This window comes from Lontra canadensis, unplaced genomic scaffold (genome assembly GCF_010015895.1).
Source record: "Lontra canadensis isolate GAN:19392208 unplaced genomic scaffold, GSC_riverotter_1.0 scaffold1, whole genome shotgun sequence".
NCBI classification, from domain to species: domain Eukaryota; kingdom Metazoa; phylum Chordata; class Mammalia; order Carnivora; family Mustelidae; genus Lontra; species Lontra canadensis.
In genome coordinates this window covers 121,168,711-121,194,879 of record NW_022630995.1, presented here as the reverse complement: position 1 = coordinate 121,194,879, position 26,169 = coordinate 121,168,711, and the positions used below count along the sequence as shown (strand labels likewise).

The 26,169-nt window shown below is 40.8% G+C and overlaps 1 protein-coding gene across 2 annotated transcripts in view; it reads left to right on the top strand.

Annotated features, from left to right (window-relative positions):
• The first annotated feature begins 1,915 nt into the window (after nt 1-1,915).
• Nucleotides 1,916-26,169, top strand: part of RNF175 (ring finger protein 175) — a 41,301-nt gene continuing 17,047 nt past the window's right edge. Inside the window, exons 1-4 of one of the 2 annotated variants that reach the window (XM_032862562.1) lie at nt 1,916-1,998; nt 7,938-7,975; nt 10,682-10,823; nt 24,584-24,738. In XM_032862562.1, the coding sequence (XP_032718453.1) occupies nt 1,933-1,998; nt 7,938-7,975; nt 10,682-10,823; nt 24,584-24,738 (401 nt within the window). In that variant the 5' untranslated portion in view covers nt 1,916-1,932. Of the gene's footprint in view, nt 1,999-3,393; nt 3,517-7,937; nt 7,976-10,681; nt 10,824-24,583; nt 24,739-26,169 lie in introns of those variants that run through there. The other variant, XM_032862567.1, reaches the window with a different exon arrangement.

Sequence of the window (26,169 nt, the reverse complement as noted above, 5' to 3'; positions counted from 1 at the left end):
TCCATATCTGGAAATGAGTCATGAAAGAGAACCAGATATGATACAGTAGACCAGAGCAAGTCCATCACTACCAGTGGGGAAGAAATGGACTTTTTGAGTTTTATTACCTGATGACTGTTGAGCTGAAATCAGAAGGAAGATGACTCCCTGTGGGCTCACATGTGTCTCCAGTGAAACCTGTAGATGTTTCTGGTGTCAGTCAACCAGGGAAGAGAATCTCATACCCCGGAGTCAGAACTTATATAATGATAATGAGCCAGAATTTTATAGGATAGGGAAATTCTATTTCCAACCAACCAGCGGAGAGGGGGTACGGAGGGAGCTGATTTAGATGAACCCAGATGAATTTGAGGACATCAGGGACTGGGGAGAAAAAAAAAAAGGTCTTTGCCACAGGAAAACAGGCCAAGAGCTGGGAAGGGAGGCAAAATGTCCAAATGAATTCCTTATCTTTGTTCCCAGAAATATGATGCTCTTTCAATATTCCTGCTCTCAGCACCCCTGCCCAAATTCCAGGCTGCTGGAGCCACAAGCCTAGAAGCCATCAGTAAGTCTTACAGATTTTATCACCTAGATCTCTTGACTCTATCAACATCTCTCCATCTCCACTCCACCCCATCCCTTCATATACTTACTCACATACACCATGCTGTCTTTAACTGAACTATAGCAACAGCTTTCTGGCTTGAGCCATAGTTGAGCCCTCTTGCCCACCCTTGAAGCCAAAAAGCAAATTCCCACTGCACCACCTACTAGCTTTGAAACTTGGGCAGATTTCTGCACCTCTCTGTGATTCAATGTTCTCCTGTAAAATGGAGATAACACCACCTACCTGGTGGCCTTGTTGTGACAACTGAATGAGTTGACACAGGTCAAGCACTTGGAGGAGGAAGCACTTACCACTTACTAACTTACCAGGTAATCGTCCTGGATGTTTGTCTCCACGCCATGCTAGACCAGAAGTTCTACAAGGGCAGAGATGTATCCATCTGTTGGTAAGCCTCCACTGGTAGCTCCTTGTAGCTCTTGGAAACTGTGAGCCACCACAAACTGGAAAGGAGCCAGCCATATTTTGTAAGTCAGTCTATCTACTTACATATTCCCTTTTTGTCTCTTGCTCTACCAATGCGTTCCTAAAGGCTTCCACCAATGTTCCAGCTTGTTCCCAGCCATAAATCCATATTGGGTCTACAGCTCCTCTACAGGAGCCAAGCAGCACAAAGGCCCAGAGTGTCTGCCTTCTCTCCCCACAGTTGAGTTTCTCTCCTTTGTCATCTTTGGAGGAGGCAAGTGTGGCTTCAACAGGGACCTCTCCAGATTATTAAAACTGCAGCTAACAGGGAAGAAGGGCCGATGGGCCCAGGAACAGAAACGCGGTAACCGGAGATGCAACAGAAGTTCAGCCTCCCAGGTTTTGGAGAGTCACCTGAACTCCCGTCTTGAGATAAAGGCTTCTAAGGAAAGAGCCGGGAGAAAACGTCCCTTCGTTCCCTCTCTCACCTCTCCACTTCCCACTCTCGGTCCTCCCCACATCTCTTCCCACCTTACTTCTGAGCTGGGTGTCCAACCCTGCCACCTGGTGACAAAACCGCCGGCAGGAGCCAGGCGCCGCACGCGACAAGAGCCACGGTGGCCGACGACTGCCGGACCGCAGAGGGAAAGATCCCTGAAGGATCTCTCGGGCAGTAACAGGAAGGAGGATCCCGAGCCCGCGCCTTTGCGGGCGGCGGGGGCGCGGGCACCGGCCGGAGGGGCGGCGCTCCCGGAGGCTGTCTGCGCACGCTGCCGCAGGGCCCGGGGCGGGGCCGCCGCGCACACAGCTCGCCCCCCGCGCTCGCGGGGCAGAGCGCCCCCAGTGGACTCCAGGAGACCCTTCCCGGCCCGCGCGTAGCAAGGGACTGCGCGGCCCGGAGCTGGCGCCGCGGCGGAGGTATGGCAGCGGGGGCCGCGGTGCGCAAGGCGGCGCCGGTGCTGGAGGCGCCTCCGCAGCACGAGCAGGTATGGGGCGCGGGGCGCAGTCTGGGGACACGGGGCTAGAGTACCGAGGATCACGTGGGGATTGGGTGGCCGCGCGGACAGGTCTCCGAGTCCTTCGCCCCGGCGCGGGATGGAGGGGCGGATGACCTTTCTGGAAGGTGCTCATTGCTTCGTCTCACCCTACCCCACCCCATGGGAGTCGAACCCCTCTCCATTTCCCTCTTTCCCTCTCCCTCTAATCTCCTTTCTTCTCCTTAACCCCCCCTTCTTCAACTTCGTCCCCCCGCCGCCACTTGTCTCCTCCAGAAGGACCCTTGTTGGACTCATCCCTATCCGTTCCCTGTCCTCCATACTGGCTGCCCCTCTCTCCACCCTCTCCCTGACAGAAGCCCCAGGGCCCAGGAGAAGGCCGTGGGCATTGGAAGACGACAGCTGAAGGGTGCTGGGTGTACATTAGGCTTGACTTTATGGTTCTCAGAGCTTCTCAAACTTCAGCATTCATCATAATCACTCGGAAGGCATGGCTTTTGGGAGCAGGGCCTTGGAGAATGGATGAGATTCCATGTGGCCATGAGGGGAAATGAGAATTCTCCTTGGAGGAAACAGGAATATGAAATTACTTGGAGGTGAAAAAAATTGGTGGGGGCTGGGAGGTGAGCATGGAGAAAGGTAGGGGTAGGAGTAAATATTCTCTATGATCCTGGCAGAACTCCAGGGTTCATGAATCCTTGTAGGCAGAGAGAGCTGGGTTATGACAAATCTTGTAACACACTATGCATTGGGGATCTATTCTCTAAAATAGGGAAGCTGTAAGGGAACTCCCTGGCTGACTTGCTGGTTTCAGTCTCCTGTGAACCAGATCACATCATTCACAGCAGGTTATGGATGAAGAAGTCTGCAAGCTGGGAAGGACAGAAGACTGGCAGAGTCAGTTCTGCAGCTGATACTTGCTGTCCCCTTAAGGCTGCCATAGCTGCCTTGCCTGGTGCCCTCAGGAGGCATGGTCCCCTGTTAATTCTTCCCTAGGGGGAACTCACAGCTTTTCCCTTAATCCCTCATGGCAGAGCCTTGTGGTCCAGGGACCAAGAGCCAAGGTGTCACCTGGGAGCCAATTAGAAATGGAGTCTCAGTCCCCCACCCCAAAACTGCTGGCTTAAAATCTGCGTGTTAACTGAACCCCTGGCTGACTGCACATCAAAGTTTGAGAAGTGCTAGTTTAAAACAGACTTTGTAAAAGCTGCGGATAATAAAGGAGAAATAGATATGGTTACTGAGCACCCCAACCCCATAAGAATTTACGGAGCACCCTATGTATGACAGCACCCTGACTCGAAACGTTACCCTGTTTAATGTTCATTCAACATCCTTATCACCCCCTGAAGCATATTTTTTTGTGTACTTGTTTTTCTGAGAACCTCCATCCCTTTGGACTCCAGCAGAGCAAGCACTTGATCTGCTTTGCTGGCTACTGTATTTCCAGAACCCAGCACAGAGCCTGGCAAAAGGCAGAGCCTCAGGAGATGTTTATTGGACAAATATGTGAGTGAGTAATGAACATAAAACCTCATGATCTGGACTCTAGTCTGCCCAGCTCCCTGTGTTACCCCTTTGTGACAAGTAAAACCCTCCTCCTCCCCAGCTAGACCTTCTGTGGGGTCACAAGAGCAAGCCAGCTACACCATGTCTGCTCCTGAGACTCCTCGAAGTTGGGGTGCAAGAAAGCAGGCAGAGTGGATTCATCAGTTTCCTCTTGTCTGAGGCCTCCTTTGCAACCTCTGTTTCCCCCAGAGGACCCACCTCTACCCCACCATCTTCTCTGCCTTAGAGTAGGCCTGACATAAACCCCTTCCTCCCCCTCCATTCATGGAAGCTTTGCGCTTGCCCAGTGACATGGATTCTGTATCACTAAACACGGCCCTCCAAGTCTGACACACCCGTACCTCCCTCACTTGTGTATCAGGGACACCAGTAGTTTGAGTTCACTCTTCCAGTTTTGCCAAGCATTTTAGCAAGATTTTTCTAACAGATGGGTTTTTGTGAGGGAAGAGTTGAAAGTGGGGAGACCCATTTGGAGGCAGCAGCTGAGGTGAGAAATGAGGAGGGCTGGCGCTGGGAGGGAGGCAGTTTTCAGATACAGTTGTCCCTTGAACAACAGGTCCACGGGTACACGGATTATTGGCAGTGTGGTACTGTAAATGCATTTGCCTTATGATTTTCTTAGTAACATTTTCTTGTCTCTAGCTGACTTTATTATAAGAATACAGTAATAATACACATCACGTACACAGTATGTGTTGATCAGCTTCTTATGTTATTGGGAAGGCTTCTTCTAGTCCACAACAGGCTATTAGTAGATAAGCTTTAGGGAATCAAAAGTTATATCCACATTTTTTACTATATGGGGGACTGGTGCCCCTAGCCTCCACATTGTTCAAAGGTCAACTGTATATTGATTGAGTGTGCGCTGTGTCAGATGGGGGTATTCAGGGTGGGGTAATACAAGTAATAAATCACCAGTGACCACGCATTGTGGTGACAGTGTTCAGTGGACAGTAGATCTACCAGAGGTGCCTAACCCCAAAGGCTTCCTGGAGGAAGTGGAATCTAGGGCATCCCCAAAGCATGTCTGGGGGACAAGGAAGAGCATTCAGGGGAAGGAAGGTTCTGCTTAACTAGACCAGAGGCTGTTCAGGGGCTGTGGAGAGAAATGAAGCTGACAAGGACCGCAGGAGTCCTGTTAGTGACAAGGGCAGCCACTTGGGTTTCGAGCAGGGGATCAGATAGGACCAGTCTGCTTGTCATTGGATCATCCTCAGGGTTTGAAGGGAGAAAAGGAGTGAAGGCATAAGCACCTCCGGGGTGGGGAGGGAACACTGCACACCAGGCTGGAGGCCTTCCCTTGCCAAGCAGTCTAAAGAGTAAGAGCCCCTTCCTGTTCTGGCTCTTTACCACACACTACATTTTGTTTCTTCATAGACTCTACCGCATTAGGTCATTGTTTTCCTTGCTTGCTTATTGTCCATACTTTCTCTAGAACACAAGGCTTAATTAATGAGAACAGGAACCTTTTCTGTCTTACTCACCTTTATCATATGCCAGGTCCTATCCCAGTGTGTGGCACCCAGGAGGTAGTAAATAGATAGTGGTTGTATGAATGAAGAAAATTGTTGGCACAGAGGCCACTGAGGTGGAAAGAAGTGGGTTGCCAGGTATTTTTGTAAGGTCAGCAGGAGGGTACTGGGTTGGTGGTGGAGGGTTAGGATCAAGAGTGGTGCCCCATATCTCTGTTTTGAGTGATCGGATAGATGGGATATGGAGTTGCTGAGTGAGAAGGGGAACTGAAATGGAAGTAGGTTGGGGGGAAACAAATATGTTCAGTCTGGGTCAGGTTGAGTTTGTGTGTCTGAGGGACATCCAAGTGGAAATCTGTAGAAGGCACTTGGGTAGAAGAATCTGAAGCTCAGAAGTGAACAAAAAGGGGAGGAGAGGTAAATAAGAATGTGCTAGCAGGGAAAAAAGGATTTGGCAATGACAGACAAGAAGGAGAAAGGAGAAGCAGATTCAAAATGACTGCTTCATTTAAGTGACATATGTTCATGCAGATTATAAAAAAGTAAGTATAAAAAAGGAGTAAGTATTCCAGCAGACATCAGCACTCATAGATCATTCCTATTAGCACTTTGGTGACCATTCTGGATACCTCTTTCTTTTGGATGTTTGTTGATTCAGTGCAACTCTGTATTTACATTAATAGGTTTACAGTATATACAACTGTTTCTAAAGCATGCTTTTTCTCTTAACAATATGTCATGGAGATACCTCTATGTCAAGAAATATAGATCTGAACAATCATTTTAAAGACCCAATAGATTTCCTTTATTATATCAGAACTCATTAACCAATCCCGCATGGGTTGACACATAGATTGTTGCCAATTTCTCAATATTATAAATAAAACTATGCAAACACCTGTGTCATCTTTCCCTGTGCATTTTTCACCTCATTTTGTGAGAGAATATTCCTAGACTATTCTACAGAGGATAGGCGAACACTTAAAATTTTGACATACCTAACCTAATCTGTTCAGAGAAACTGTCTTAATGTATACAATGCATCTGAAGGACAGGAGGAAGCCATTTTCCCTCATCGGCACTAGCTGCTAGACATTTTTCCCCTTATCATCTTACTTTTTTTTTCTTTTTAATGTTAATTTGTATTAAAATTATGTACATCCACATTTTAAGCAGTCAAATAATTCTACAAGACTTAGACAAAAAAACAATGGAACCCCTGTCACCACTCTACCTTTTCCCATTCCTGATTTCCCACTATCCAGAGGCAACAGCCTTCAACTGTTCTCAGGAACTGGTGGTGGACCCTCCCAGTGGGGGAGGGGGCGCTCAACATCAGGGCATTGGGGTTTTCAAGCTCCCAGAAGATTCCAGTGCTCATAGGACCTTATCTTTCCCAACGCCACGGATGCTCCCTCTCACCCTCAGCCCTTCCGGGGGGTGAGGTAAATTCAGAAGCAGGAGAATGCAGGGACCACCTCACATCCCACCCCGTTTATCTCACCTACCACAGTAATAAAGTGATTGTGCCCCATCCCCTCCCTGCCACACTGGTTATGGGGTGAAGGGTTGTACCCTTTTCCCTACTATCTCTGCCTTCCTGTCCCTTAGCCCAGGCAGCCACCTCACTCCCTAAGAGAAGGTGGTGCTGGGGACCCTGAGGTCTATAGATTTAACTAGCCCTCTCAATGGAGCCCCTGAGGCTATCTTTGTGACCCCAACCTGGTCTCTGGTCCAACCAAATTCCCCAAAGTCCCACAAGTTTTCCACCATCCCTTTAGGCAAGGCTCTGACCCTGAGCTCCTCCTGGCTAACCACCGTCATCCTCAAAATAAAGCTCCAACTTTCATTCTGCCTAGAAAAAAAAAATCTGTTGCTTTTTTTAACTTTATAATTTCTGGCAACTACCTCATACTTGGAAACACTTTGTCTACTACATGATTATTAAAACATTTACCATATTTTCTTCTAGTGCTTTTAAGACTTTCTTTTTTTAAAATATTTATTTATTTGAGAGATTTATTTATTTGAAAGATTTATTTGAGAGATTTGAGAGATTTATTTATTTGAGAGATTTATTTATTTAAGATTTATTTATTTGAGAGTTTGAGAGAGAGAGAGTAATGAGCGGGGGAGGAGCAGAGAGAGAAATAGACTTCCCACTGATCAGGGAGCCTGATATGGGCTTGATCCCAAGACCCTGGGATCTTGACCTGAGCTGAAAAGAGACGCTTAACCAACTGAGCCACCAGGTGCCCCAAGACTTTCTTTTTTACAATTAAATATTTGATCCACATGGACTTTATTTTGAGATGGGGTTTGGATACAGCTCTATATTTTTTTCCAAAACCACTTGTCTCAGCAATATTCGTTGAACAATCCATTTTTGTTCCTCACTGATTTGAAGTGATTCGTTTATCATATGTACTTGGGTCTGTTCCTGGATGCTGTCTGTGTTCTGTCCACTCATCTATCTTCCTAGTCCTGGACCAGTAATAGGAAGTTAATTTCTGTGGCTTTATTATGTATTTCAGTGTCTGGTAGGCCACTTCTCTGGTATTTACTCTTCTGAGTTTTCCTGGCTATCCTTATATGCTTATTTTTCCAGATGAATTTTAGTGTCACTTTATTTTCCAAAATAAATTCTTGTAAGATATTGAATGGGCTTGCATAGTAACATACCAGAAAAAAATGTCAAAAGTAGACTTCACCCTAGAGAAAAATATTGTAAAATAAGGGAACTAGTACTAGAAAAGAGATGTCTCTGAAAATATCATCATCATCCTCATCCTCATCATTATCATTGTATTCATTTTTTCCCTCTGTACATTACAAGCTGGAAAAAAAAAATTCTGAAAAGGGCTCTTTTTTTTTTTTTTTTTTTTTCAGATCTCTCACACAAAGCTTTCTGCAGATGATGAGTGGAAGTAAGTTATGAGTCTTTTTTTTTTATAGCTGTTATCTAAAAATTCCATCTTAACCTTAACAGTTGGAGAAATTAAATGAAGCTATGATTTATTTGTAAATGTCTCAGGCTACAGAAGGTGGGTTAGCACAGCATGCATGTGCACTGATAGGATGAACTTGAACCACTTGGATTTCATCTGTTTCCTACAGTGTGCCCCACACAGTCCCCCAAAACTGGATTTGTATGTCCTTCAAAATAGGGCAATGTCAAGTTAGTATTTATTTTAGGCATAAGAGACATCTGGTTTTCTATATATGCTGTTTCACCTGTGTTCTAGTACTTACTATAGGGCCATTAGGGCCCTGTGGGCACCAAAAGAAATAAAATAAAAATGAAAAGTTCTTCCTTTTTTGCATTATGGTAATCAATGATAAGTGTATTCCTAATCAAAATAGGAAATACTTATTATATTTGCACACTACTTTATACTTTCCAAAGTAATTCTACACAGGTTAACCATTTGAGATAGGTTTTCATTATATATACACAAAGTCGATGCATGTCATAAAGCATAGTTTATGTCTATGCAAGCCCTATTTTAGAACGATTATAAAGTCACTTTTCTGTCTCCCTGCCCAAAGTTGAAAGTCTGTTCACTAAGTAGAATATTAAATAGTTACTTTGGGTTGGGGGCTGTAAAAACTGTAAGTGCTTGTACCCTTTAATTTTTCTTCACTTCCCATTTCTTCAAAGGAACGAGTGTATTTTTTAATGAGTTTCTGAAAATCATTCTTATCTCTTAAGCTCAGCTTCCAGCACAGAGACTATTAACAATGTAATTTTATTAAGGTTGCTTACCTGATAGGGACTTTAGCTTCTTCATTTGATAAAGGTAGGGGTGTGGGTACATCTAATGTGCCTCCCAGCATCCAGGTTCTAAGATTCCATCTCAAAGGAGAACTCAGGCAGTATTTACTAGGCTCTGCAGGCTCATTGCTGCACGTTGTCCAGCAGGGGGCACCCTCAGTGCCCTTTTCAGAAGCACTTGGTACTTCACTCCTCATAGTGGTGGAAATTACTAGTAGAGGGGGAGAACCCAGCCCACATACCCAGTGAGTGCCTTTAAAAGGTCACAGTCTCACAGCACAGAATAGTATCCTGCAGTGTTTTCTGATCAGTACAGCAAATGCACACTATATCCAGTCATAAGTGAAACTTCAAGAGATTTCGTGACTGATGGTGCCCCATCCAGAGCGAAAGATAATGCTAACCACTATTTATAAAGTACTTGATTGGCAGCATTCATAATTTTCCCATTTTCCCTAATCCTGACCCTGGACTGCTCTCTCTTCCTCTAACCCAGTGGTTCTCAATCTTGGCTGCACCTGAAAATTGCATGTGGAAGTTAAACTGCCATAACAAGTACCACAGCCCTGGTGGCTTAAATGACAAAAATTTCATTTCTCATAGTTCTGGAGGCAAGAAGTCAAAGGTTAAGGTATCGGCAGGTCTGGTTTCTCCCAACCCTTCTTGGCTTGCAGCTGCCTTACACTCTTCCCTCCATGTGAGTTTATATATAAAAATCTTCTTAGATGGACACCAGTCAGATTGGATTGGGGCCCATTCACGGACAGCACTGAACCTTAGCTAATTCCTTAAAGTTCCTATTTCCAAATACAGTCACCTTCTGAGGAACTGGGGGGTAGGACTTGAGCATATGAATGGGGGTGGGCACGGTTCAGCCCATGTAAGGCACAGAAAAGGTTATTTAATTGATCTGGTCACGGCTCGGACCTTGGGACTTTTAAAAGCTCCCCAGTGATTTTCAGTTTACAGCCAACAACAAGAACCACTGCTCTAGGTTTCCTCTGAAGCTACTTGGGCAATGGGAAGTTAAACCAGATGACGTATTATAATCATGTTTTCTCTACCTTTATGCAAAGCCAAGAGTTCATCTAAAAACTGAGACATTCAGCCATCAACTGAATGTTTGTACCTGCTTAAGATAATACATGGGCTTCTTCTTTCCCCTTATAATGAAAAAAAAATGTATACAGCTCACTGAGGAGTTTTCTGGAGTCCTTTGGATAAGTTTCTCTTCATCGTTACCATGTGCAGTATATCCTTTTACTTAAGAATATTTAAAGTTACTTGGAATTACCACTATTTTACTGTTTTGAATTTCAAAAATGGCAATTTTATATGATTTAACCTGATAATCATTATTATTCCTCATTTAAGAACAAATAACATGGGCTTTAGAGTTTTAGAACAATCCTGTGAGGTACAGAGGGATGACGATTTTAAGTTTGCAAAGGAGGATACCGCGGTGCAGAAGGGATGAGTGACTTCTGCGAGTCTGTATGACGATGACCTGCCGGACTGGGGACTGGCACCCAGGTCTTTCCAGAGCCCATCAGTGACTTTCTTGGCCCCATCATTTCCCTTGAAAGGACAAGGCTGAAGCCCAAACCACACAGGCTAGCTAAGGGGTGAGAGGAATTGGTTTCCCTAATGAACTCGGGCTCCTCCTCTCTGCTGCCCCCTCCTCAAGCCTGAGAGAAAAGGCAAAACCAAGAAAACCTTAGGAAAACTGTACTCAAACTTAAAAGCCCCTACATTTGAAATCTCCAGTTGCTTTCCACAAGCCCAGACATTTTGTTCCCCTAAATGTGCAGTGCAAGGGTTGAAGGCTTTTTCAGATGACGTCATTTGCTGGTTCCAGCCTGCAGCAGGAGAGGATACACAAGACGCACCGGGGCCATGAGTCCATGCACGTGGAGATGATCTTGATCTTCCTCTGCACCCTGGTCATCGCCCAGATAGTGCTGGTACAGTGGAGACAAAGGCATGGCCGGTCCTACAACGTGAGTTGCCCCCAGGGGCCTCTGGAAGCCTGCTCCTCTTCCTGCTGCATCCTTCCTTTCTCACTGCTTTGAAGGAAACCCTTTGGTTTAAGTCAGTGGCCCTCAACAGGGTGCAGTCTTGCCCCCAGGAGTTACATGGCAACATCTGGAAACATTTTCAGTTGTCACACCTTAGTGGGAGGGGAGAGGCAGATGGGAGATGCTTCTGGCATCTGGTGGGTAGAGGCCACAGATGCCACTAAACTTGCAGAGGACAGCTCCTCCTGTCACTAGTGACAAGACTAAGAAAATTTGGTTAAAGTGAATTAGTTTTCCTTTAGCATGATCACCTTCTGCGTGTGGCCTAGGAAAAGGCAGATTAGGAACTGCAGCAACAAAAGATTGAGGCTAACTTTGTTTAATTAGCAATAAACTCAACTGGCATCAATAGTTGGCATATCCATGGAAATGGGTTAATGCAAATGTTATACTGACCTCAGCAACACAAAGCATGATCCCCTTGGCAAGGACCAATCCCACTTGAGCGTGTCCATGAGAACCTTACCATCTTGGGGCCTCAGGATCATAGCCTGAGATCTTGCCATTGTAATGTTTCCAGCAGTGGTTCTCAAATCTTAAGGTGCATCAGAATCACCTGGAGAGGTGAATCAGACTGTCAATCAGATTCCCAGGTCTCACCCCCAAAGTCTCTGATTCAATAGGAGCCCAAGAATTTGCATGTCTGACAAGTTCCCAGGTGGTGCTGATGCTCTTGGCCAGAGACCACATTTGAGAACCAATCATTTAGACTTGAGTATGTTGCAAAGAAAGAAGGTCCTCATTTAACACTCCACCTGGTTCTGGGTCTTAGACTGGTCATTATATAAGAAGACTTGGCTGTGACATATGAAGTACTGGCTTAGACCGGTATTTTATTGTATTTTATTTTTATCCATTATAGAAATTATTCCCTGTGTAGCACAGGGTCTAAAGGGATTCTTTTGAATTCTGTAGAATGCTTAAGTTTAGACAAGTTACACATTTTATTTAGAAAGGGAAATCTTGTCTTTTTGTTGTTTAAGCAAACACACTAATTTTCTTCTATGTACCACTGTCTTGTCAATTAAAATAAACATCCTCTATATAGTACTTGAACAAATCGTTTTTAAAAGAAAAAGACTGGAATAAAACTTCATAAGTTATTCACTCATATCAAAGAAAAGCTTCTTAAATAAAACAACGATGGTTTTCTCATCTGCAAAATGGAAATAACCTAATATTCAGAATTTCTCTAGTCCTTAAGTAAGAAGAAAACTGGATTCTTAAGGAAACGATTCATAGCCCTGTTCCATTATTCCTTTATAACTGATAATGATCTCTGGATTAGATATTCCAAAATATGCTCAGTTTCCATAACAACTCTGGTGTAAATTTTATATAGAAAGCCTCCTGAAAGAAAATGCCTCGTGAGCCAGCTGGCCTGCACTATGTCCCACTACTCCTCCACCATTTTTATTTGATGATTTTCGAGGTAGCTTATGCCAAGAAGAATTTGTCCCTGTCTTATATTTGGAGAAATTGCCCTTCTGTCAATTCTCTGAAGATGTATTTCACAACACCAGTCAATGTCGGGCTCACACACTGATTCTACCTAGCCACAGACAGATCAGCCCGTGAATCAGAGGCCACTTGAAGAACTTGTTGCCCTTGGAGGTTCGAACCCTTGATAACTCAGGCTACACTGGCACCCGGTAGACATCCCTGAGCTTAACAAGTGTTGGGTAGCTGGAATGGTCTTCCCAAATTGTTTCCTGTCGCTCACCGCCACAAGTTGTGCTGCCTGAAATAACTTTCTGGGCTTGTTACTTTTGCTTGCACCCCATCCCTCACCAACAACTGGACTCCCTTAATCCCCCAACTTCTGCTCTCCAAGGTTGCTATTTCTGTGTTCTTCTATCACACAGCTCCTCTATTTTATGGTTACCCAGAGGGGCTCTGCGAACCCCTTGCAGGTGACCAGATGCCTGTGATAGAAGCCTCTCGTAGAGTGATCCTGCCTGGCATTTTTAGCGAAGCCAGGATCCTAGATAAAGATACCCAACAGTGGTCAAGGACTATTTGGGTCTCATGGTGGCCCTTTGGGACTCTCCTAGATTATCTCATAGACATGCTTGGCTTCTGGAATATTTTGTACTTCTTTGCCCATCAGTCCATCTATATCTATTATTGCATGTCCCAAAGGAATGAATGGAGCAGTCCCTTTCCCCGGCATGTCTCTGTTGGTAATATTTGGCTCAAAGTGAGAACCAGCATATGAGGCTGATCTTTCCCATATTACTGCCTCAGACTTGCCCCATACTTTGCAATTCTTAAGGGTTCAATGCCAGATCCAGGCATCAGAACACAGCCATTTCAAGAACTCTTGGGTGGTACCTGCAAGCCCTGAATCTGGAAATGATTTCCAGAGCAACAGTAGCTGATTCTAGCACCAGTTTCCAGCATTCTTACCATACCCTGCGTGAACCGTATCAAAAAAAAACCCTTTGCCTGACATACTTCTCAACTTTGGGATGGAATTTGATATGCTCATGTTTCCACAAATGCTGACCTGAACAGCCTTATCATCCAGGGAGAACCTAACTTTTAAATTGTTTCTCTTGGCACCTAAGATTATGTGACACCTAGCAGAGCTACAGAGAGCTTTGAACATAGTTACAAGATTCATGAGTTCCTGGCTCTTTTTTACAAGGGGCTATATACAAGGATTTATTTCTATTATATAACTTTGTAATCTCCATCAGTATATTAGTAATATATTAATATTTATAACATGTTAATTATAATTACTATTATATATAAATTACTAAATATAAAAATTTATATACAAATTACTGTTACTGTTATAGTTGTGATAGTGAGCTTTTTATACATTAAGTTACCCTGGGAGATAATTATTTTTTATTCCTTTTGTGAATTATAGTTCAGAGAGATTAAATAACCTGGTCAAGTTTGTATAACTAATTATTTGCGGAGTAGAGACTAGAATACAACCTCACTAGGTTTTTTGGGTTTTTTTTTCATATCAAGGATGAGTTCCTTAAATATCTCTGAACCATAGTTTCCTAATCTGCAAAATGGAACTACTGAAGAAAGGAACCTGTCTCCAAAGTTATTGTGATTCAGAAACATTTTCCTGTGAGAACTTCTAGCCTGGTGACTGATATATAATGAATGTTCAGTACCATTAGTTGACTCTGAATGCATTCAAGAGAAATTGATGTATATAAAACAGTTTCACAAATTTAGCCATACATTGTAAAAGCAGTTGACTAATAAAAGAATCCTTTTCCAAACCCACCAACCTATATTTCTGTACCCAGAGAAATTATCTTTCAAAAGTAGAAGTGAAATAATTTCTCTCTCGGATAAACAAAAAAAAAAAAAATGGGGTAATTCATTAATAGTAGACTTGACTGCAAGAAATGTTAAAAGAAGTTCTTCAGAAAGACAGAAAATTATATAGGTCAGAAACTCAAGTCTACATAAAGAAATAGAGTGTCAGAAAAGGAATAAATGGAGATAAAATAAGATACTTTTTATTCTTAATTGACCAAATAGATAACTATTTGTTCAAAGTAGTAATTGTAACAACGTACAATTGACCCTTGAACAACAGAAGGGTTCAGGATGCTGAACCCCCATGTAGTTGAAAATCTGCATATAACGTCTGACTTCCCAAGAACTTAACTACTAAATAGCCTCCTGTTGACCAGAAGAAGAGTCAGTTGACACATATTTGATATGTTATATGTTATATACTGTATCCTTACAACAAAGTAAACTGAAGAAAGAATAATGTTATTAAGAAAATTATAAGGAGGACAAAATACATTTATGATACAGTACTGTTAAAAAATCCACATATAAGCGGACCCATGCAGTTCAAATCAATGTTGTTCAAGGCTTTACTGTACTGGTTGATTGTAGTATATGGGTAAATGACATGAATGACAACAGTGTTAGAAGAAACATGAGGGAGGAATTGGGATTTCTGTGTTATAAGATACTTGCACTACCAGTGAAACAGAATAGTATAATTTGAGAATGGACTTTGATTAGCTGTAAATGTATATTGCAAACTCTAGGGCAACCACTGAAACACTTTTTTAAAAATAGGTAGTTAGAATACCTGGGAGGCTCAGTCAGTTAAGTGTCCAACTCTCGACTTTGGCCCAGGTCATGATCTCAGCCATGAGATTGATCCCTGTGCTGGGCTCTGTGCTGGCATGGAGCCTGCTTAAGATTCTTTCTTTCCAAAAATAAATAAAATAAATAAAAGATTCTTTCTTTCCCTCTCCCTCTACCCCTCTCCCCAGCTCCACTTGTGTGCATGCATGCCTGTGCTCTCTCTCTCTCTCTCTCTCTTAAAAAATACATATACTAAGAGAGGAGAGAAAATGGAATCATAAAATTCTCACTTAAAGCCAGAGAGCCTAAAAAAGGGGGTGGGGCAGAGAGGAAAAGAAAGAAACAAAAAATTATGCAACAAACAGAACACAGTTACAAATATAGTAGATAGTAATCCAACTATATCAACAGTCCCTTCAAATGTACATAGTCTAAATACATCAATTAAAAGACAGAGATTGTCACTGTGAATAAAAAATAAAACAAATGAAAACTAAAAAATAAGACCCAATTATATGTTGTTGACAAGAAACTCATAAGAATACAGATGTAACCATCAGGGAGAAAAAAGGGGCAATACATAATGATAAAAGAGTCAGTTATTTAAAAGGGAATAACAATTCTTAATGTGTATATACCTAACAAGAGAACATCAAAATATACAAGGCAAAAACCAATTGAACTGCAAGGAGAAATTGACAAATCCACTGCTTAGTTGGATCAACAGCTTCCTTCAGCAGTTGATAGAGCAAGAAGGCAGAAAATTGGTAAGGATAGAGTTGATCTGAAAAGCATGATTCATCGATCTGTCCTAATTGATATTTATAGAATACTTCATCCAACAACACATTCTCAAGTTCACATAAAACATTCACCAAGATAGACCACATTCAGGACATAAAACACAGCAAAAAAATTGTTAAAGAATTTAAGTATACAAAGTATACTCTCAGACCACAAAAATTAAATTAGAAATCAATAACAGAAAGATAGCTGGAAAAATCCTGAAATATTTAGAGATTAAACAACACAAGAGACAAAGAGAAGGACTCAAGAGAAACTAAAAAATAATTTTAACTAAGTGAAAACAAAAATACAACATATCAAAATTTGTGGGATAAAGTTAAAGCAGTGCTTAGAGGGAAATATATAACATTGAATTCATTTATTAGAAAAGAAGAAAGATCTAAAATCAGTTAAGCATCTACTTTAGGAAACTAAAGAAAGGAGTAATTTAAACTTACAGCAGTCAGGGGAAAAGAAATAATAAAAATTAGGGAAAAGAAATAATAAAAATTAGGGCAAAAATCGAATTAAAAACAGAAAACCAATAGAGAAACTCAATGAAACCAAAAACTGTTTTTTTTTTTTAAGGTCAGTAAATTTGATAGAGCTCTAGCCAGCAAACCAAGAAAAATAAGAGAACACAAATTACTAATATCAGAAAAGAAAGAGGGGTCATCATTATTGATCCTATGGACATAAAAAGAAAATAATGGACTATTATGAATAGCTCTATGCCCACAAATCTGGATAACCTAAATAGAATAGACTGATTCTTTGAAAAACATAAACGATACCAAAACTCAAACAAGGAGAAATGAATAATCTGAATAGGCCTATATCTATTTTTCCTCAGATATAATTGATATATAACACTGCATTAATTTTAGGTGAGGTGTGCAACTTCATGATTTGATCTATGCATATGACATGAAATTATTACCGCAATAAATTTAGTTAACATCCATCACTACACATAGTTATAATTTTGTGTGTGTGATGAGAACTTTCAAGATCTTCTCTCTTAGCAACTTTCAAATACATATTATTGTTAACTATAGTCACCATGGTGTACATTATATCCTCAAGACTTATTTAATCGTATAACTTGAAGTTTGAAGATTTATACCTTTTGACCACCATCACCTATTTAACCCTCCCCATACTTCCTGCCTCTGGTGGATATCTATTTTTAAACACTGAGTCAAGGCACCCAGGTGGCTCAGTCTGTTAAGCATTGGACTCTTGATTTTAGCTCAGGTCATGCTCTCAAGTCTGTGAGATTAAGCCCCGCATCAGGCCCTGCACTGGGCCTGTAGCCTGCTTAAGACTCTCTCTCTCCCTCTTCCCCACCGAACTCTGCTCTTTCTCAAAAAAAAAAAAAAAAAAAAAAAATTTGAGTCAATAATTAATATCTTTCTAAAAAAGAATCACCAAGCCCAGATGATTTCAATTGTGAATTCTACAACATTTAATGAAGAATTCTTTACAATCTTCCAAAAAGTAAAAGTAGAGGGAACACATTAGAACTCATTCTTTGAGGCCAGCATTACCCTAATACCAAAATCTGATGAAGATATTACAAAAAGGAGAAATCATACCAATATCTCTCATGAACACAAATGTAAAAATCCCCTACAAAATACTAGCAAATCAAATTAAACAATGTATAAAAGGAATTATACACTATGGCCAAATGGGATTTACTCCAAATATGTAGGGTTGGTTCAAAAATTACAAACAAATTTATGTAATCAATCACAGTATGACGCTGAAGAAGAAAAAAGTCTATGATCATGTTAATAGATGTAGAAAAAAGCATTTGACAGGGTCCAACACCCATTCATTTAAAAATTATCAGCAACCTAGAAATAGAGAACTTCCTCAAATTAATAAAGAATATCTATTTAAAAAAAACCTACTCAGGGTGCCTGGGTGGCTCATGGGTTAAAGCCTCTGCCTTCGGCTTGGGTCGTGATCCAGGGGTCCTGGGATCGAGCCCCTCATTGGGCTCTCTGCTCAGCAGGGAGCCTGCTTCCTCCTCTCTCTCTGCCTGCCTCTCTGCCTACTTGTGATCTCTGTCTGTCAAATAAATAAAATATTAAAAAAAAAAAAAAACCTACAGCTAGCATTACACTTAATGATGAGAAACAGGTTGCTTTCCCCTTAAGGAAGAATACAAAAAAATCTCCTCTCACCACTCCTATCTGAATTGCACTGTAAGTCTTAGCTACTGCAATAAGACAGAAAAAGGGGGACAGATAAATACAGATTGGGAAGAAAGAAATTAAAGCATCTTTGTTTGCAGATGACATGACTTATATAGAAAACTCCAAAGAATCAACAACAACAAAAACAACCCTGAAACTAATAACTGATTATAACAAAGTTGCAGGTTATAAGGTCAATATACAAAAGTCTATTGCTTTCTTATATACTAGCAATGAACAACTGGAATTTGAAATCAAAACATAATACCATTTACAATGGCACTCAAAAAAGGAATATTTAGGTATAAATCTGACAAAATATGTATAAGATGTATATGCAAAAACTGAGGAGACCTAAAATAAATGGAAAGATAATCCATATTCATGGATTGGAAGATTCGATATCATTAAGATATTGATCTACAGATTCAATAGATTCAATTTTGATCCCAATCAAAAGTCATAGCAAGCTATTTTGTGAATATCAACAAACTAAATCTGCATTTTATATGGAAAGGTAAAAGACCCAGAATAGGCAACACAACACTGAAGAAAACAATGTTGGAGGATTGACACTACCTAACTTCAAGACTTACTGTAAAGCTATAGTAATCAATACAGTGTGACGTTTGTGAAAGAGTAAACATTTAGATCAATGGACTAGAACAGAGAGCCCATAAATAGACCCACACAAATACAGTCAACTGATCCATGACAAAGGGGCAAAGATAATTCAATGAAGAAAGAATAATCTTTCTAACAAATGGTGCTGGAACAACTGGACACCCATATGCAAAAAGAGAGAGAGAAAAATCTGGAACATATATTTCACTAAAATTAACTTGGGATGACTGGGTGGCTCAATTGGTTAAGCATCTGCCTTCGGCTCAAGTAGTGATCCTGGGGTCCTGGGATCGAGCCCCGCAACGGGCTCCTTGCTTGGCAGGGAGACTGCCTCTCCCTCTGCCTGCTGCTCCCCCTGCTTATGCTCTCTCTCTGTCTCTCTGACAAATAAATAAATAAAGTCTTTTAAAACAAATTAACTCAAAGTAGGTCACAGGTCTAAATGTAAAGTGCAAAACTATAAACTTCTAGAAGATAACATGGGGGCAAATCTTGATGAATTTAGAACACCAAAAGCATGATACATGAAAGAAAATATTGGTAGGTTGGATTTTAAAGCAATTAAACTGCTCTGTGAGAGATACTATGAAGAGAATGAAAAGACAAGTAGCAGACTGGGAGAAAATAACTGCAAAACAAACATCCATCCCAGGACAGTTACCCCAAATATGCTTAAAACCCAATGATAAGAAAATAAGTTAAATGCCAAAAGATCTGAAAAGAGAGCTCATCAAGGAAATATACAAATGGCAAATAAACATATGAAAAGTAGTTAATCAGCATATGTTATTAGGAAACTGCAAATTAAAACAATAATAAGATACTAATACATACATATTAGAATGATTAGGATCCAAAGAAATTGACAATACCAAATGCTGATGAGGATGCAGAAAGCAGGAAATCTTGGTGGGAATTCAAAATGCTAAAGCCGCTCTGGAAGTCCCCCTGGGCAGTTTCCCATAAAGCGTAGTCTTCCTACGTGATCCAGCAATCAATCACACTACTAGGTGTTTACCCAGTTGAACTGAAAGTCTACATTGACACAAAAACCTGCATGCAAATATTTAATAGTTCCTTTATTCATAATTACCCAAAACTGGAAACAACCAAGCTGTCCTTTAAAATTGGAATAGATAAACAAATTGTGGTATATCTATACAATGAAATATTAGTCTGCAGTAAAAGGATAGAGACTATCAAGCCATGAAAGGACATGAAAGAAACTTGGTTAAACAAGCTGATGTGAAAAGGCTGCCTGCTGTAGGATTCCAATAATACACTCTGAGAAAATGATCATTGGCATGATCATAATATGACCATTGGCTATCAGTGGCTCAAGGAGGGAAAAGGGAAGGAAAAACAAGTGAAATGAGGACTTTAGGGCCATAATATTGACCTGCATTATACTGTTATTGTGGATACAAAATCGTATGCGTTTGTCAAATCCCACTGAACAGTACAGGACACCGAGCGGGAATTAAGGCATGCCAATTTTTAAAAATTCATTTAAGAGATTGGAGAATTCCCAGGAAATGCAGATATGACATTACAAATGTATGAAACAACTTCACTGAAGGGAATTAGGGGGGAAAGGTGCTGCTCTAAGTCCCTTTGGAAATCAGAGGAGTCTATACCAGTAAGGCAGTGGGAATTGCACATGAGCAACTGATAAAAAGTGTCCCATGGGAGTATGGCAAACCCCATACTGCTCCATATGTATCCTGGAAGGGAACAATTAAGAAATAAATGGCACATGGTGGAAGCCAGGTCACTTATTATTTATTTACACCTTGAAGGTATTATCTACGACATATAAAATAGTATTAGTTTCACATCATTTCATGAACAATTTGGATTTCGGGGGGAAGGGACTAATCCAAAATGCTGGAAACATTTTCAGATTACAACTTTTAAGAAATGTCTAGCTTCTGAAGTGACTGTTTGATTTGTCTTAGATTCTGTTCCATGGTCTGTAGGAACTGTATGTGTGTCAGAGCAGCTTATTATAAATACCTAGAGCAAAGGAAACATGTTATTTAGAAAACAACATTTAAAAATAGAACATTAACTGCTCCTGTGTGATGTCAAAAAGTGAAGAGAGAAAGTAGGTTGAGAAGTGGAAAATTCTTATTTTGTTTGGAATACTACTAAATACCTGGATGTTTCCAAATAGTCACAGTTTTAGTACAAGATAGAGCATCTGGATATTTGAATTTTTCTCTTTTCAGCTTATAATGTTGATATGGTATGGACTTGGCAGAATTTCAAAGTTAAATTATTTCCAAATGCTTTTAACAGCATTTTTTAAACAGCATTTAATTAAAAAATAAAATCTCATTCAACACCACCCTCTCCACCTCCTTTTATATATCCTACTTTTCATATCTGCAGGAAATAGGGGGAAAGGGCCAAAAAAGAATACTTGTACTTCCCTTCAGATCACTAGAAGGCCTAATGACTACATACACAGAACTTGGACTTCAGACACACTGTTAACTTGCCTCCACACACAGGCAAATAATTTGCCACAGATTGAAATATTGCTCTATTCAAATCAACTTCCTGCCTATTAATAGCTGTGAAACTCTAGAACGTATTACCATACCAGTAAAGCCTTCTGCCTCCTTGAATCTTTTTTAAATGAGGCAACACACAAATAGATACAGTTTCATACATACATAACATTGCAGAATCTCCTTGAAGAATTTGAAGAGCAAAATCAACAGTCTGAATTGATTTGAAGATAGAAGTAAGGACCAAGTGAAAATCTAATGGCCCTTCGTATGCCAAGATTCCGTCTTTCTACTTGTCTGATTTATGTCCACGCTCCTTCATTGCCTTGGCACTGATCACAGCAGCAGTATTTCCTGGAGTCACTTATTTACATGATAATTTTCTGCTTACCTCTGGCATCTCCTTGCTCTTGCTGCACCTCCACCTGCACAAATATACAGAGACACATGGACAAATGGCTGCAAATACTTAGGGATTTGCAGTGCAAAGGAAATGAGCATCACATAACTTCCTCCTTCTGCCCCTCCTTCCCTCCCTCCCTGCCTCCTTTTCTCTCTCTTTCTTTCTCTCTCTCTCTCTTCTTTCTCTCTCCCACCTCCCTTTCCTTCTCTCTCTTTTATGTTGTGTGATCCAATCATCATTCTATATAATTAGGCCAATAAAAAGCTTTCTTTGTTTTGACTTGATTTGCTGTTCTTTTTCGATTTATGATGTGCCTAGCTCCAAGGAAAAGCATGGTACCTTTGGGCAGCATCTGATTCATCAGGAAATTCCTTCTGCCACAACATGTGGGTGGGGAGAACATTTGGTGATGGGATCCAGATGCACAGGCTGCCCTTGGCCAGGAATGCAGCTGTATTTTATATGCACGTGCCCAGATGGTGACCCCTCTGGCATTATTAATGTGTCCCAGCTGCCAGGCCTCCTCATTTGCAAGCATGCACCTCGATTTCACAGATTTCGTGTATTTATTTATGAGGCACCAAATTCCTACATTTCATATGTGGCAGTTGCTATTAAAATGAGAAGTTTGAACTGCTCTGGAAATTGATAAAGAATCTTCTAAATTGATACGAAATGTGGCCCTCGTTTCAAAATGACCTCTACAATTAGTGAATTCGTAATGCACATTTCTAACCTTGCCCGGTGCATGTTGAGAAAATATGGCACTGGGTTTACACTTTAAAGATAATTAAGAAATTACACAGTTGCATTCCTGCTATGATGATTTTTTGCTTTTCTTTTATTTCTGATCTCTCAGGCCTATTTTTTAAAAGTAGCATGTCTATATATTTGAACATGGTTATTCACTGCTAATTAAACCCAAGCATCGAGTAAGAGAAATTTGAGATCTTCTAGAAATGGGTTGATTCACAAGGAGAGCTAGTATTATAAAAATATAACCCAATCATTACTCCAAAGTATTATAGATGATAATAATTCCATGGACTTGAGGAAATATATTAGTCTAACCTGTTCTGGCTTATGAGGTAAAGTATAAAATATAGAGGTATGGTAGTTTTGCTGAATTAAAATGAACTGAATCATTATTCTTTAAAAATTCAGCATTTTTATGGGGGAAATGTAAAAATGATCAAATTGTTTTTTTTTTCAAATTTTTTAATTCTAGTTAGTTAACATACAGTGAAATATTGGTTTCCAATATAGAATTCAGTGACTCATCACCTACATATAACACCCAGAGCTCAAGACAAATCGAACTGTTAAGACAGAAAGATGAAAAATGCAAAAGGTAGATGATCAGATTTTGAAAGACGGAAATCATGTCCATTTCCTTTTTCAATATCAGAAGTAATAAACTAAAAAAGCCAGAAAACATGTCATTTATCATAGATAACTATCTCCAAAATCAGCTATAGGAAGTAAATGACCCAAACACTTGTGTGATTTTCTTTAAGGGCACCTCCCACGTTTACTATCAATAGCAGAGGGTCACGTTGGCTACTGCTGAGTGCTAAAGTATAGCGAGTCTTACTTAGTATGTAGTTTCTGGCCCTCAGGAACAGTATTCCACTTCCTTTTTTTTTTTAAGATTTTATGTATTTATTTGACAGAGAGATAGAAAGAGAGCACAAGCAGGCAGAGTGGCAAGCAGAGGGAGAGGAAGAAGTAGACTCCCCTCTGAGCTAGGAGCCCAATGTAGGACTCGATCCTAGGACCCTGGGATCATGACCTGAGCGGAAGGCAGACACTTAACCGACTGAGCCACCCAGGTGCCCCAGTATTCTACTTCCTTAAGCAAAGCCTGTCTGTCCTATTTAGAGAGATATTTATCTTGATTTCCTAAATAAAGCTGCTAAATCATGGATTCATTATAACCATACTCACAAGGTAGGATGGAAAATTAAAGCCCCGGGCTCAGAATTCACCTCAGCAGAACATTGCCTAGTGCCCACCAATGAACGTCCCACCTGAGACAAACTGTCTTTGCCATCCCCCTCTTACATTGGTGTTGAGCAGATCATAGGTGGTTAGTGTGCATGTGATCAAACATAAAAGATCAGAGGTTATGGCTGTTGTTTAAGCCTTTCTGCTTTTCCCAGGAGAGGTGATAGCTGGTATCGGGCCTGATCTAAAGAATGCGGCTGTCAGTGTGGTAATGGTATCAAGCTGACCCACAAGCCAGCAGCTCAGTCCCTCCTGCTTCTGCCATATGGGATTGGGGCCAGGCAACTTAACCCTCTAAGGTCACTCACACTCGGGTCAGTGGTATAGGCCACACGGAGTTACACACAGATGAACAGGAAAGAGTTTGCTTCACATCTTGGCTTGCCTGGAAAAGCCACCAGTACCTAAAAAGGCAAAACAAGAAACAAAAAGATGGGCTTCATCTCGAGTAGTCAGGGGGTGAGGGGATCCCACAGATGGGACACAAAGGTTAACCCTACACAATGCACTGGGGCAGCAGACAAAAGCAGTCCCAGGAGCTGCTGTGACGTCACTTCCTCCTTTGCCATCACTGTGCATTTGTACATGTGCTCGTGATAGGAAAAACAGTTGCTTGGCTCCATGTTATTACATACGGTTTCCAGAACACTTTCCTATCAGTGATAGTCTGAGCCTCCCTCAGTCAGCACAGGCAAACAGGACAGGCATTATTACCCCCAATTTTACAACACAAATGAGGCTCATTTGTCCAAAGTCATGTAGCTTTTGAAGCCCAAAGTTGCTTTTGTCTGAAATACCCAGGCAAAAAGATGTAAAAGAAAATGATTATTTGGGGTTCTTTCCCATTTGAATTTTCAGATGACCAAACCAAGTCCCTCAAAACTTTGCATGTACAGATGAGCTTACAGCTAGATGGGGAGCCAGTTGCATGTTACAGACAGGGTTATAGAGGTGATTCCCCCCAGAGTACCTTCTGAATCATTTACTAGTGGACTTGTCATTCTGGGTCTTCAGTCATTGAAAGAGACTTTCTGTTCATTTTTCTGACAGCTGGTGACACTGTTGCAGATGTGGGTTGTCCCTCTCTACTTCACGATAAAACTCTACTGGTGGCGGTTTCTGTCTCTGTGGGGAATGTTCTCGGTTATTACCAGTTACATCCTCTTCAGAGCTACCCGAAAACCCCTCTCGGGGAGAACACCACGGTATGTATTCCCTTCATTCCTTCCCTGACATCCTCCTTACTGTAACCACTAAGAAGTATACTTTAATTCCATTTTTTCCTGGATGGGGAAGGAAAGCATTACACTTCTTTTGCCTTCAGTAACCAAACTATTTACAGATTAGCTGTACTGCTGTACATGTTCATTATTTAATGGCGATTTGGACATACCTATAACATTTATTGCTTCAGATGAAAGCCAGAAGAAAGAAAAGTGAAAGTTTAAACTTTCTAGAGCACCATTTTCATCTTTATTTTTAGCTCAGCATTTTGTTTGACTCCATTGTAAGTTGGGTTACACATATTTTATAATAGAACAAGAGTTCGATGTTGGCACTTCTAACAACTATGTATGTATTTTATGTCAGACAAATCATAAGCAATGGACAACTTACTCCTCTCATAACAAATGAGGCTTTCATATTCCAATGATCATCTTAATTACCATGGCCAACCTCTTGACATTTCTATAATTCCCATCATATCATCTGCAAATCTTTCAAAAGTGCTTTTAACCTCATAATGCGCCCCCAAGTTTGCTTTTGCTCTCTTTGTTCTCTAGATAAAATCTGAATCTGAGTCTAGATAAAATTGAAATGGGATAAGGAAAAAATGTGTAATAAGGCAATGTCAAATTTTGATCTTTGTTGAATAAATCCTCAGCTCCTGTGGAATGTTCTTAAGATTGTTTAGCCATTCAGATGTTTGTTCTTAATCCTCTAAAAAAGTGGGAGAGACGAATACCAACTTTTCCTTCTACTTTGGAGAAGAAAAAATATGTGGTGAGAAAAATCAGATAAATAAATGTAATGATAAAGATGAATCTTTGAAGGCCTCTTGGCTGGCTCAACCAGAAGAGCATGTGACTCTTGATCTCAGGGTCATGAGTTCAAGCCCCATGTTTGGATGCACAGACTGCTTTAAAAAATAAATAATTTTTTAAAAAGTTTGACATTCAAATAAGTAAATTCAGGTTGATGTCTAACTTAATCCCACTTTGGGAAGAGCTTTGGGGTGGTGTTAGGAGACCTCCCAAACTGGGGAGCTTGGGGTTTGTGACAGCCTTTGCATGGCCTGACTTGCCCATCAGCACATGGACATATGGCACAATTTCTCCTTAAAAAAATATTGCCAGTTATTTAAGACTTGTGAAAGTGATCCAAATTTTGGATGAACCAAAATGTACTTGTTTCCACTCCCTGGATATAATCTATATTGTATTTCAGTGAGACTAGTTCACTTCTCCAGTATAGAATGAATCAACGTAGTTAGACACAGTATTTCTGTGCACGTTAGCTCGTTCATTGCAGAGGAACTTCATGACAAAGAATATGCAAATGCTACCTCATTATACTCCATGCCTCATTTGTCTCAGATGGCCAGGGATCTGTGCCCACTGCACACCCATTTCAGC